At 40.2% G+C, this 14,539-nt stretch overlaps 1 protein-coding gene across 4 annotated transcripts in view; it reads right to left on the bottom strand.

Moving 5' to 3' along the window:
• LOC102959488 (transmembrane protein 180) overlaps positions 1–14,539 on the bottom strand; it is a 40,381-nt gene that overhangs the window by 25,399 nt on the left and 443 nt on the right. The window contains exons 1-4 of one of the 4 annotated variants that reach the window (XM_042972033.1): positions 13,995–14,061; positions 13,374–13,493; positions 9,559–9,733; positions 7,776–8,498 (exon numbers count right to left, since the gene is read on the bottom strand). In XM_042972033.1, coding sequence (XP_042827967.1) covers positions 7,776–8,498; positions 9,559–9,708 — 873 coding nt within the window. In that variant the 5' untranslated portion in view covers positions 9,709–9,733; positions 13,374–13,493; positions 13,995–14,061. Of the gene's footprint in view, positions 1–7,775; positions 8,499–9,558; positions 9,734–13,373 lie in introns of all 4 variants that reach the window. The other 3 variants (XM_042972031.1, XM_042972032.1, XM_042972034.1) reach the window with 3 other exon arrangements.

Genomic DNA, 14,539 nt, shown 5'->3' on the forward strand with positions numbered 1-14,539 from the left:
CAGATAAGGTCAGTGTGTGCTTACGGTGAAAACTGAATAAATATTTGCTGCATGGAGTCTTAATAATAAGAGCTAACATTTCTAGAGTGTTTAGTTTGTGCCGGGAACCATTTTAAGTACTTTGTGTATTTTGATTCATTTAATCCTCATAATTATTCTATTAGTTAGGCACTATTTTTATTCTAATTTTACAGATGAGGAAACTGAGACACAGAACTGTTGAGTAACTTGCCCAGGCTCACACAGCTAGTAAGAGGGGAGTGAGACTCCCCTCTGGCAGACTCTATGCACTTAACCCATTTACTATCCTGCCTCTCTGATAGGAGTGGGATGTGGAAGATCTCAGACCTGTTGTTGTTGTTGTTGTTGTTGTTGTTGTTATAATAGTAATGATGATGATAAATATAATTATAGTTATTATTTATTAATAATAAATATAATAATTATTATTACAATTACTATTTTAGAGAGAGAGAGAGAGAGAGCACGAGCAGGGGAGAGGGGCAGAGGGAGAGAGAGAAAGAATCTTAAGCAGGATCCACGCTCAGCGTGGAGCCTGACTCAGGGCTCAATCCCATGACCCTGAAATCTGACCTGAGCCAAAATCGAGTCGAACACTCAACTGACTGAGCCACCCAGACACCCTGTCACAGACCTATTAAAACAGTTATTAGAAAGGAATACTACTTGGCAATGAGAAAGAATGAAATACGGCCTTTTGTAGCAATGTAGATGGAACTGGAGAGTGTTATGCTAAGTGAAATAAGTCATACAGAGAAAGACAGATACCATATATTTTCACTCTTATGTGTATCGTGAGAAACTTAACTGAAGACCATGGGGGAGAGGAAGGGGGAAAAAAAAGAGAGAGGGAGAGAGTCAAACCAGAAAGACTCTTAAAAACTGAGAATAGGGGCGCCTGGGTGGCTTGGTTGGTTAAGCGTCCGACTTCGGCTCAGGTCATGATCTCACGGTCTGTGAGTTAGGGCCCCGCGTCGGGCTCTGTGCTGACAGCTCAGAGCCTGGAGCCTGTTTCAGATTCTGTGTCTCCCTCTCTCTCTGACCCTCCCCTGTTCATGCTCTGTCTCTCTCTGTCTCAAAAATAAATAAACGTTAAAAAAAAAAACAACTGAGAATAAACTGAGGGTTGATGGGGGGTGGGAGGGAGGGGAGGGTGGGTGAGGGGTATTGAGGAGGGCACCTGTTGGGATGAGCGCCGGGTGTTGTATGGAAACCAATTTGACAATAAATTTTATATTTAAAAAAAAACAGTTGTTAGAATGAGCACTTTGTTCATGCTTTTCTCCTTTCACTTACACAACTCCTCCAAAAGAAGGCCTCTGAAAAGACAGCCTGAGAAAATGAAAACATGGTGTTTATCCTTCATGACTATACCCAACAGTTAAAGTGACTTAGCCAAAAATAACAAATAAGCTATCATTTTTTTTTCTTTTTATTCCAATAATTTATGTGAGTGTCACTTGTCTGGAAATTAGGAATGCACTTAAAGCAATTTTGGGCTTCCACTTTCTAATGATTTTTTTTTGTTAAGATCAACAGAAATTCATGTTAGTGTTGAGGGTTTGAGAAAAAAGATTGTGGAAATCTTTTGACCATGTTCTCTTAAAATGTAATAGCCAAGATGAAGAAGTCATGGGTATAAAAGGTGCAGCATAGAGAATATAGTCAATGGTACTGTGATAGCATTGTGTCGTGGCAGATGGTAGCCACACTTGCGGTGAGCAGAGCATAACATACAGAATAGACTTGTCCAATCACTACGTTGTACACCTGAAACCAATGTAACACTGTGTGTCAGCTATACTTCAATAAATAGTTTAAACTTTGATAGCCAAGAGAGACTAGGAGAAAATACTTGCTGAACAGACATCCAACAAAAGACTTGTATCTAGAGTATATAAAGAACTCATATAATTCAGTAATATGATAACAAACAGCTTGATTAAAACATAGGCAGGGTGCCTGGGTGGCTCCAGTCAGTTAAGCGTCTGACTTCAGCTCAAGCCATGATTTCACTGTTCGTGAGTTGAAGCCCTGCGTCGGGCTCGCTGCTGTCAGTGCGGAGCCTGTTTTGGATGCTCTGTCTCCCTCTCTCTCTGTCCCTCACCTGAGTTGTCTTTTTCTCTCTCTCTCAGAAATAAACATTGAAAAAAAATTTTTAAATGGGCAAAAGATCTGAACCACCTGAATTCACCAAAAAGCCAAATGGATGGCACATGAAAAGATGAAAAGATGCACTAATAATATCATTAGTAGTCATTAGGAAAATGTAAATCAAAACCATAATAAAATACTATTACACACACACTAGTATGACTAAAACTAAAAAGACTGATCATAAACATCGGCAAGAATGTTGAACAACTGGAACACTTTTACACTACTGGTGGGAATGTAATCTGGAAAACACTTCAGCAGTGTTTTTATGTTTTTTAAACATTTTTTTTCTGGAAAGTTTTTTTTTTTTAAGTTTTATTTAAGTGATCTCTACACCCAATATGGGGCTCAAACTTAAGTGGAGATCAAGAGTCCCACACTCTTCTAACTGAGCCAGCCAGGCACCCCAGTGTTTTTATTTTATTATTATTATTTTTTTTTAAGGCAGGCTTCATGCCCAGTGCAGAGCCCAATGCAGGGCTCGAACTCACAACCCTGAGATCAAGACCTGAGCTTAGATCAAGAGTCAGATGCTTAACTGACTGAGCCACCCAGGAGCCCCTATTTTAGCAGTGTTTTTAAAAGTTAAAACACACGGGGCACCTGGGTGGCTCAGTTGGTTGAGCGTCCAACTTTGGCTCAGGTCATGATCTGGTGGTTCAATTACAGAACACTGATGTAATTTACCCTAACACAGCTATTTTTAAAAAGTAGATTTATATATGACATGGAAATTTCCATAACTTATTAAAGTTAAAAAGCAGCATACAAAAAATTCATGGATGTTTCAATAGTGTATGAATCTTTACAGCAAATATGTATTACTTTTGTTAAAAAAAAATAAAGAAAAAAGTTGTTATGGTTTTCTCAGAAGCATAGTAGCCCTTCATTCCATCAGAATTCAACCACCTGCCAATCTCTACCCAGAACATGTCTATGAGCTAAGAGGAAACAAAAAACATTTATGGGAATCACCAGAATAAAGCCACTAAATCCATGCACTTAATAAAGCTCATGTACTTTGTTCTGAAAGAGCCCCTCAAGTCTTCACTAAAAATCTATCTAAATATTTAGGAATAACTTTAACAAGGAAGGGGAAAATGCATCCTCTGAAAGCTACAAAACATTGTTGAAAGAAATTTTAAAAGATTGAAATAGATGGAAAATACTCTATGTGTCAGAAGATTTAACATTGCTAAGATAGCAATACTACCCAAACTGATCTACAGATTCAGTGCAATCTCTATCAGCATCCAATCTGTCTTCTTTGTAGAAACTGACAGGCTGATTCTAACATTCACATGGACTCCAAAAGACCCTGAATAGCCAAAGCAATCCTGAAGAGAAAAGGAAAGCTGGAGGCATCATGATGCAGGACTCCAAGCTGTATTACAAAGCTGTAGTCATCAAGAAAGTATGGTACTGGCACAAAAACAGACACATAGATCAATGGAACCCAGATAAGGGCCCACAACTATATGATCAACTAATCTTTCACAAAGCAGAAAAGAATATCCAATGGAAAAAAGACAGTCTCTTCAACAAATGGTGTTGGGAAAACTGGACAGCAACATGCAGAATGAAACTCTACCACTTTCTTATACCACACACAAAAATAAATTCAAAATGGATGAAAGACCTAAATGTGAGACAAGAAACCATCAAAATCCTAGAGGATAAAACAGGCAGCAACCTCTTTGACCTCAGCTGGAGAAACTTCTTACTAGACATGTCACCAGAGGCAAGGGAAACAAAAGCAAAAATGAACTATTGGGACTTCATCAAGATAAAAGCTTCTGCACAGTGAAGGAAACAATAAAAAAAAAAAAAAAAAAAGCTAAAAGGCAGCCTGTGGAACAGGAGAAGATATTTGCAAACGACATATCTGATAAATATATAATTTATCCAAAATATATAAGGAATTTATGAAATTCAACACCCAAAAAACAACCCTGTTAAGGAAATGGGCAGAACACAAAGAGACACTTTTCTAAAGAAGACATCCAGATAGCTAACAGACACATGAAAAGATGTTCAGCATCACTCATCATCAGGGAAATGCACATCAAAACCTCATGAGATACCACCTCACACCTGTCAGAATGGCTAAAATTAACAACTCAGGCAACAACAAGTGTTGGTGAGAGTGTGGAGAAAGGAAAATCCTCTTACACTATTGGTGGGAATGCAAACTGTTGCAGCCACTCTGGAAAACAGTATGGAGATTCCTCAAAAAGTTAAAGATAGAACTACCCTACGACTCAGCAATTGCACTACTCGGTATTTACCGAAAGGATACAAAAATACAGATTCAGAGGGGTACATCTACCCCAATGTTTACAGCAGCATTTACCAACAATAGCCAAACTATGGAAAGAGCCTAAATGCCCATTTACTGATGAATGGATAAAGAAGATGTGGTGTGTATGTATGTGTGTGTGTGTGTGTGTGTGTGTATACCTATATGTAATTGAATATTAGTCAGCCATTAAACGGAATGAAATCTTGCCATTTGCAACGACATGGATGGAGCCAGAGTGTATTATGCTAAGTGAACTAAGGCAGAGAAAGACAACTATCATATGATTTCACTCATGTGGAATTTAAGAAACAAAACAAATGAACACAGGGGAAGGGGGGAAAAGAGAAAAAAGAGAGAGAAACTGTAAGAGACTCTTTATGATAGAGAACTGAGAATTGATGGAGGGAGGAGGGTGGGGGGTAGGCTAAATGAGTGATGGATATTAAGGAGGGCACTTGTGTGAACACTGGATATTAATATATCAGTGATAAATCACTAAATTCTACTCCTGAAAACAATATTACACTACATGTTAACTAACCATAATTTAAATAAAAATTAGAAAAAAAAGTAATAAAATTCATATGGATTTGCAAGGTACCCAGAATAGTCAAAACAATCTTTAAACTTTTTTTTTTTTAATTTTAGAAGGAGGGGAGGGGACAGAGGGCGAGAGGGAGGGAGAGGGGGAGAGAGAGAGAGAGAAAGAGAGAATCCAAAGCAGGCTTCAGTGCAGAGCCCAATGCGGGGCTCAATCCCATGACCCTGGGATCATGACCCTAGCTTAAATCGAGAGCTGGACACTCAACTGACTGAGCCGCTCAGGCGCTCCTATTTTTATTTTGAGAGATAGGGAGAGAGAGAGAGAGAGAGAGCATGAGATGGGAAGAGGAGCAGAGTGAGAGAACAAATCTTAAGCAGGCTCCACTCCGCACAGAGCCTGACACCGGGCTTGATCCCATGACCTGGGAATCATGACTTGAGCTGAAATCAAGAGTAAGATGCTCAACCAACTGAGCCACCCAGGCACCCCATATCTACTCTTTAAATTTGTTTGTTTGTTTTCTATTTTTTAATGTTTATTTATTTTTGAGAGAGAAAGACAGAGCACAAGCTGGGGAGGGGCAGAGCGAGAGGGGGGAGACAGAATCTGAAGTAGGCTCTAGGTTCCTATCTGTCAGCACAGAGCATGACTTGGGGCTCGAACCTACAAGCTGTGAGATCATGACCTGAGCCAAAGTGGGACGCTTAACCAGCTGAGCCACCCAGGCACCTCTCTACTCTTTTTATTTTTTTATTAAAAAAATTTTTTTTTAACATTTATTCATTTTTGAGAGAGAGAGGCAGAGCACGAGCAGAGGAAGGACAGAGAGAGAGAGGGAGACACAGAATCTGAAGCAGGCTCCAGGCTCTGAGCTGTCAGGCAGCACAGAGCCAGATGAGGGGCTTGAACTCATGCACCACGAGATCGTGACCTGAGCTGAAGTCGGACATTTAACCGGCTGAGCCACCCAGGTACCCCAACTCTTTTTATTTTTAACATAAGAGTTTAACAAACTTTTTTCTACTTTGAGGAGATACTATAGGCAAGTACATGATTAAAAGTGGGAAGATATATATATATATATATATATATATATATATATATATATATAATATTTTATGTATTTTAGAATCTGATAAAGCAGAGATAGGAACCCAAACAGCTCCCCATCCTAGGTCATTGAACATGGGAGCAAACAGTTAGACAAACGTCAGACTGTCCTGAAGGAATAGCATCATTTCAATGTACATACCCAGTACCAGGGACTATTCTGATAAGCCAAAAATGATACTCTATTTGGTATACTCTGCTAAGTAAACCATGTAAACACAGTACATTTTAGAGAGAGAATCTAAACATGCACAACTCTAAAAGCAGATGCCTCTGAACATCCCTTTTCTCATCTGTAAGGATAAGAAGAGTCTTTCCTTTGAAGGGGTTGTGAGGTAATGTATACAAGGTGCTTGGCATAGTTCATGGCACATGGTAAGCACCCAATGTGACTTTCCATTATTATGATGTATACAGGAACCAAACTATGACAAAGGCCTGGAGCTAATGGTGGAAAAGACAAATTGCATTCTGTAAAGTCTGCATAAAGAAGAATGTCAACACTTAAAATATTTTAGAACTATTTCTATCTAACATGGTTTAAATATTTTTGAAGCCAGATAAACGTGTAAACAGTAAAAACTCATCTATCTAGAATGACTTATTCTCTAAATAATGAATTTTACTTATTTAATTATGAAAATAGGAATCATAGGCTACATTAAGTCATATTTTGGGGTGACATATTTAGGTGAAAGAAAACAATATGATTCATCAACTCTCTAAATGCTGTAAAAAAAAACCAAACAAACAGCAGGCTGGTTTATTTTTTGAAGGAGGACGTACCTTTTCCAGTAATGGTCATGAGCATGGAATTTTAATAATGCTTTGAAATTCTAGGACTCAGTCTTTTAGCCAAGTGTTTTGAAACCTGGCTTCAAGAATTCTTTTTAAAATAAAAAAAAATTATTTTAGAGAGGGAGAGAGACAGTGTGAGCTGGAGAGTGGGTGGGACAGAGGGAGAGAGAGAGAATGGCAAGCAGACTCCATGCAAAACGCAGAGCCCAACGCAGAGCTCCACGTGGGGCTTGATCCCATGATCCTGGGATTATGACCAGAGCCAAAATCAAAAGTCGGACACTGAACCAACTGAGCCACCCAGGAGCCCCAAGAATTCTTGATCAAGTAACTTTCTTCCTTATAATGGTTGCAGTAACGTTAACTGCCTCGGTAAAGCAAAACTGCCATTTTATTTCCCTCCATATCTCTGCTAAGGTTTAAGTGAGAAAGTTCAGAAGAACAAAATTCAAAAACTAGGATGTTTCAATTATCATGTTACTCAGCTCTCATTGGGTTCGCTTTTCTTTTTTCCTTTCACTTCTTATTTCCATTATGCTTCTACTGAAACATAATATCTGGGGCTCTGAATCTTTGGGTCTCTTTTTTATTGAAGTACGTTTGACACACAATGTTACACTAGTTACAGGTGATTGGACAAGTCTGTATGTTATACTATGCTCAGTGCAAGAGTAGCTACCATCTGCCACCATACATTATTGCAGTATCATTGACTATATTCTCTTTGGGTCTCTTATGTGCATCATTTTGTCAAACTACTGATATAATCAGGCTTTTAATTTCCTCAGTCAGGTGAGAGACCTCTAATCCCCGTAGGAAGATAAAGGAAGAATCATCACATACCTGTGGGCAAATAAAGCCTGCCCCATACATGATGCTCCTTAGGAAAGAAGGAAGAACGTCCTCGGGAATGAGATTATCTGCAAAGATCATCATGAAGTTTTTGAAGAAAGTTAAATGGAAGACTTGGAAGAAACTCATTACCAGAAAAAGGCAAAAGTTTTTCTGGGTCAAGAGCTGTCTCATCAATGAGACGATGGAGGTCCAGGGGAGATCCTGTTCACTTTCGGAGAAGAGGTTTTCCTCGGGGCTTCTTTTCGGTCCAAAGTGACTCATGTGGTACATGCCAGTGTAAAGGCTGGCAGTGGCAAGAATGGCAATGAGCACAGCAAAGGCCTGAAAATTGAAGAAAATTTCCATGTTATCAGAGATGAGGCCACCAAAGAGGATGCTGGTGGATCCTACTAGTGATGCCACTTGGTTGATTTTAATAAGCTGAAGCCGACTTTCATGTCTAGTGAAAATCTCTGCAAACAGCATACACTGGGCTTGCTGAACAAAGGTAAGCGTGCTATCAAAAGCACATAGCGATACCACCAGATGAAGTCCACTCAGCCAGTCACCTTCGTGATAGTATTTCCAAGGGAACCAAGGAAGCAGGAAGGCTATCGAATACAAAGGGGCACCATACAACACAGAACTATGACGACCGGAACAGCAGCCAGCCTGAGAGTTGTGAAAATACCCAGTCAGGTCATTAAGAGCATTCCAGATCATTAAAATCATCTAGGAGAAAAAACAAACAAACAAACACAGGGATTATTTTAGTGTGATTTATCCTGATGAAAATGACTCCTGAATTTTTATTTAATGTAAAGTAACCAAAACTATCCATAAAAAACAGAAAACAAAAAAAAAACAAAGCAAAACAAACAAAAACAAAAACCAAAACCACCACCACACACACTCAAAACCCTCACTGCTTTCAGGACCAGCAGGGGGCATATATCCTATAGTATCAATAATAATAACAGCTCATGCTACTCCAAAAGCCAATGTGCATTCACTTTGTATTTAGGCATTGTACAAACACTTACATGAATTAATTCATTAAATCCTTAAAATAATCCTATGAAGCAGGTACTGTTATTATTATCCCTACTTTACAATGAAGAAACTGATGGCCAGAGAAGTTAATCAATTTGCTTACCTGATAAACAACAGAGCCAGGGGCTGAGCCAAGGCAGATGACCCCAGAATCTGTGCTTTCAATCATTATGTTAGACTGCTTCCCCATAAGGCACTCAGGGCCATGCCTCAGCAGGGAATGATGGCTCGTATATATAACATGGCATAGTTTTACATAATTTCATTAGGAAAAGTTAAAATACCAATGTTTGCCATTGCAAAATGCCAAAAATACTAATTAAGTCAAGTATGTTGTTGTTGGTAATAAAGGAGTAACATTATAAAATATAAAGGTTTTTAAGGCCATTAACTTTATCCACTCTGACCACATAATTGGTAATGAGTTACAGCATAATTTGTGATTACCATGGACCTTTTCAAGACAGAATGTCTTAATAATAATTCTAATTGTCCCGTATAAGTGAATTTTCCAAATAACCAAAGCTTACCCTTTAAACTCTAAAGCTTTAAGGTTTTAAGTGGCAATCTGTTAATAATTTCTTTGCCCTCAAGCAGAGGATCTTGGACATGGATAACGTTTTCTTAAAAACTCTTCCAGCTGTGTGAAGAATTAGCTCTTTGGAAAATTACAATAACATATAACTATGGGGAAAGAGAAACTGTCCTAGGTGAACAGATAATAAGGGCTCCATCTCACCTGGGCTTGGTAAAAAGCCACTTCTGAAATCTTGTACAGATGTAAAAACAGCTTCACATAGTAGAAACTGAAGACAGAATTTAGCATTTCAATCCCTAATGTTATCATAGCATATGCCCAAGCAATGGGTTTGATACTTAAAAGCGTCATTTTCCACGCAAAGGAATTCTTCCTCCTTTTGTTAAAAAAAAAAAAAAAAGGATAATGGTTAAAATCCACTATTTGCATATAATAGCTGATGGGTGGCAAAATTCCTCTGAACACTAGCTTAATTTTAATTAAGAATCCCAAACCACTAGCTGTGCATATGTCATCAGATTTAACACTTAACTTTCTTATCCATTCACTCAACCTTTTTTGAGAAGTTGACAGGAACCCTAATTTGCATAGAGTGTGACTCTACTTCAATATATATATATATATATACACACAATATATATACTGAGTACAATATATATACACAATATATATTCAGTACAATATATACATATATGCACAATATATATTGAATGAATATATATTCATATATATATATATATATATATATATATATATATATATATATGGCTTGAACCTGTGACCCCAAGATCAAGAGTCACATGCTCCTCCAATTGAGCCAGCCAGGCTCATGCCAATGAATGTATTTTTATGAACTCTTCCAAGTTATCCAAGTGAGATTTATCCATGAGTTTGGGTATGCTTAATTGGAGGCCAGAGGGATGTGTTTATGTCATTATTATCCTCCCTACTTGGGAGAGTGCAACAGAAAAGGAATGATGAGGTGACATCCTTTAGCTAAAGTCAGAAGGAATAGAACCCTTCATCTTAATATAAAGCTGACCATTCAGTGGTTACAGACTTGCATTGGAATATTTATGCTTGGTCTTCTCCTGACAGACTATATAACTTTGGCCCAAAGGACATATCTAAGATGGCTATAGAAATAACACATTCCGGGGGTGCCTGCGTGGCTCAGTCGGTTGAGGGTCTGACTCCGGCTCAGGTCATGATCTCACGGTTTGTGGGTTCAAGCCCCGCGTGGGCTCTGTGCTGACAGCCTAGAACCTGCTTCGGATTCTGTGTCTCCCTCTCTCTCTGTCCCTCCCCCACCCTCACTTTGTCTCACTCTGTCTCTCAAAAATAAATAAATGTAAAAAAAAAAAATTAAAAAAAAAAGAACACATTCTGGTCTTTGCTCTAATGTAGATACTCCTCTTAAATCTGGCCTATTGTCTTACCCTTTCAATGACTTGATTTATCCAACGGGAAAATAGGAAAAGGTTAACCAAGCAAGAGGTAAGTACAGATCCATCTTTTAATCCTGACTATAATTTAAGACAATGCCATGATTTTTGTGTTTTATCCCTCTCTTACTGGAATATTTGGCCAGGTCTCCACAATCTTACTGAATCACAAAACAGACAAATATTCAGATAACTCAAGAGATGTTATTTGCTTATATAATCCTCGGGAATTAAGCAGACACTGCAGTCTATATTGTCCAATCTCTTAGGGAAGGAGAGGGCAAGCTAGAAGCAGGGTTCAAATGACCAAAATATCTAAGTCTCTGAGCTTCATTTTGCATTGGGTAGATCCAAGAATGATTGTGATTCTATGGGAAGTAGGGGCCTACAATTAAAAGGGGTTATTGAAGCCCCTGGGTGGCTCAGTTGGTTGGGTGTCTGACTTCGGCTCAGGTCATGATCTCACGGTTTGTGGGTTTGAGCCCCATGTCAGGCTCTGTGCTGACAGCTCAGAGCCTGGAGCCTGCTTTGGATTCTGTGTCTCCTTCTGTCTCTCTGCCCCTCCCCAACTTGTGCTCACTCTCTCTCTCTCTGTCTCTCAAAAATAAATGAATGTAAAAAAAAATTTTTAAGGGGTTATTAAACCCATATGCAGACCAAGCATTGTCTATAGACTGAATAAAGAATATTTTGCTCATATGTGCACTAGTATTCTTTAAATGTTTCTGCTATAACGATTCCACCTGAATTTTTTTGTTGTTGTCATTATGCAGTGCTCAAACACTTGAAAAGTACAAGTACTATTACGCGGAGGTCAGCCAACATTTTTGGCTTTAAACACAATTTTCGGATTTGAAAAAACTGGGAACTACTGGTGAAGACCCCACTCTAGGGAGTTACTTTTGGCCTAAGTGAGAATGAAGATTCAAGGCCAAAACAAGGCAGTCAGTTGAACCAAAAGCCAAGATACAAATTTAGCCCACCAAAATGTAGGCACTCTTCTTTTTCTTAGTTTTATTTCAGGCATGCCGAAACAAGAAGCCTGCCACGCATTCTACGCTGATCTATCATTAAGTCAGAAGGTGGGTATTTATAAACTGAGAATTTTGCAAAGGGTCATAAACTCGCTGAGTTAAAATTTTTTAAAAAGATTTCGAGTTAAGCACCCATCCTGTCTGAAACGTGTGAATATAAGGTTTTAATAACATTATGAAAAAGTCTTATAACCTGAACGTCTCTTTGTTTCTATATGGTAATCTCTGTATCGTTCCAATTCTAGTCTACGTGCTGCCGAAGTGAGCCCTCTTTGTTTATGTATACTGACAGAAGGAAGTAAAATCGCTCTTATTTTCATTTGCAAAAGGAACTATCAATGTTTTGCTTTAGACTATTTTCATCATAGTAAATACTTGTTTCAGTAAGTATCAAACTGAAAATCACTTAGAATTTTTTTTAAAGCCAACACTACTCTCTAAAAACTCTCCTTACCTGACTTTACTATAGCAACAAAACACAAAGAAGAATATTATATCTTTCTGAGCAGCGACAAAAGACTTCTGACACTGGTTCTTCTTTAGCACAAAACGTTTTATACAGAAGAGTTTAAGTGGCAAAATAGGGGGGTGTATGATATACCCATTAATAATTAAATGAAAACCCAAAACCCTCCTTTTAGAATCAACCTGGGTTGTTATTCACTAACCTACTACTAAACCAAGTAATATTAATGCAACTGAAGAGGTGTTCATGATTGCTTCTATGTTTTGACTAAGTAGACTGTATGAGAATGATGGAGACCCCTCCAAATCATGGCTTCAAACAGTGAAAGCTAACATCTCTTTTTCATTGCAATTTTTGTGCAAGATTTCCCAGGGGGAAAAAAAAGTTTCCCCAAAAGGTTTTCTTAGAAAGAACCCACTAATCCCAAAGACAGTCTGTTGTGGGTTTGGGGTTTTTGTTTTGTTTTTTTTGCCATTTTAAATTATCAGTAACTTTAATTCTCCATATCTTTCTCTTTGTTTTTTGTTTTTGAAGGAGAATGTGAAAGAACGTTTCAATACACTGTCCAATTTTATATGGAGTCAAATGAGTTATTTGACATGGAGAAAAAAGCTAGCACTTTCAATCTTGCGGATCAGTGACTATGGAAGATGAGTCCCTTGAAGGTCAGATGCCTGATTCTAGCCCTCAGCTTCCACAAACCACAGTCAGCAAATCCTAAATCCAATCATCTCTTTCCAAAGAGCTCTATTTGTAGTGACTTACTTTTAGATTAAGATAGTTGGCTTTAAATTATTTTCTTTTGGCTCTGGGCTCTATCTCTACCCGAATTTTGACAATTAGGGCAGTAAAGGCTTTCAGGTAACCTAAATTTCTTCTTTTTTTAACCTAGCAATAAAAGTAATCAGTAACATTTTGCCTTTTAGTATATCTGGATTCAGAAGAGAAGGGTTTGTGAGTTTACCATTCCTCTTTTATTACTTTCTAACACCATTATTCCTTCTGCATTTATTGGTTGGCATTCTACTATAAGAGAGAGCACTGCTGTCTTCTATCAGTTGTTATCTTTACCTTTACATCAGGGTCGAGAACATTGACCTTCTGGTCTGTCGCCCTATGTAGGAGTTTCTGGGTTTTGCCTGCACGATGCTGGTAAAAGCCGCACCCCAGGAGCAACAGTGTCACTTAACTCTGTGGAGAACGAAGTTCACTGCCTTGCTGGCCATCAGGTGCTAGGGCTGCATTTCCCTCCAGGTGCAATGTCATGACCCCGGGTGCTTAACTGGCGGTCTATGAATCTTTTGAAAGTCGTATACGAAAGTGCTTGTAACTTTTTTTTTTAAGGAGATACCTTCAAGCGCACCCCTTTTCTGCCCCAGATACTCAAGTGGATCCGGGGCCCTCTGTTTCAGGGGAAGTTAAGTACAACTCTCAGCGGGTTGAAGGTGAGAGTTCAGCTAATCAAGGAGAAGACAGCTAACAGCTGTCGACCGACCCTTAATTTCCCCAGATCAAGAAGAGCAAATCTGAGAGTCAAAAGGCCACAAGGGCCAGCCGGGCAGCGGACCTCGGGCTCCCGGCACCCTTCGCGCCTCCGCTTGCACGAAGGGCGCCCCCACGACAACCGCCCACTGCTCTGAGGCCGGACTCCCGCCTCTCAAGCCCACGCAGCCTATCCACTGGCTAACTGACCGCCTGGACACCCGCCACAAGCGCCGCTGATGTCGCCACCTCCACAACCAGCACCCGAAACACTGGCCCAGGCACGACCCTAAGCAGAAGGGAGGGCGGGGTCCTCGGCCGCACCCCTTCGCCTTTCCCCCGCCTTCTTTGTTTCTTCCGGAGTCGCCATTGGCTGCCTGCCCGCGAGACCGGGCGACCCGCGGGACAACGGTGAGACAGGATTGGACGACGTCACTGCCGCTCGGCCAGCGGCCCGCTCGCGATTGGCCGAGGAGCCGCCGGGGGTTTGAATCGTGGCCCCGGCCGGGGAGGGTTCTGCCAAAGTGCCACGTTGGGCCCGGCTGCGGCGTGAGGAGCCGGCTCAGGGCTCCGTCCCGGGCGTTCGCGCCTGGGCGCCGGCCGTTGGGGCAGTTGGGCGGCACGAGTAGAGTCGGGAAGCCGGTCCGCGGCGTGCGCTGCGGGCCGCCCCGCGTCGGCGGCGGGGAACGGCTCCGGTCAGGCGGCGCCGCGGAGCCGGGGCGGCGGCGTGTCCCGCCCGAAGGCGGCTCTGGCTG

This window comes from Panthera tigris, chromosome E3, assembly GCF_018350195.1.
Source record: "Panthera tigris isolate Pti1 chromosome E3, P.tigris_Pti1_mat1.1, whole genome shotgun sequence".
Classification (NCBI taxonomy): domain Eukaryota; kingdom Metazoa; phylum Chordata; class Mammalia; order Carnivora; family Felidae; genus Panthera; species Panthera tigris.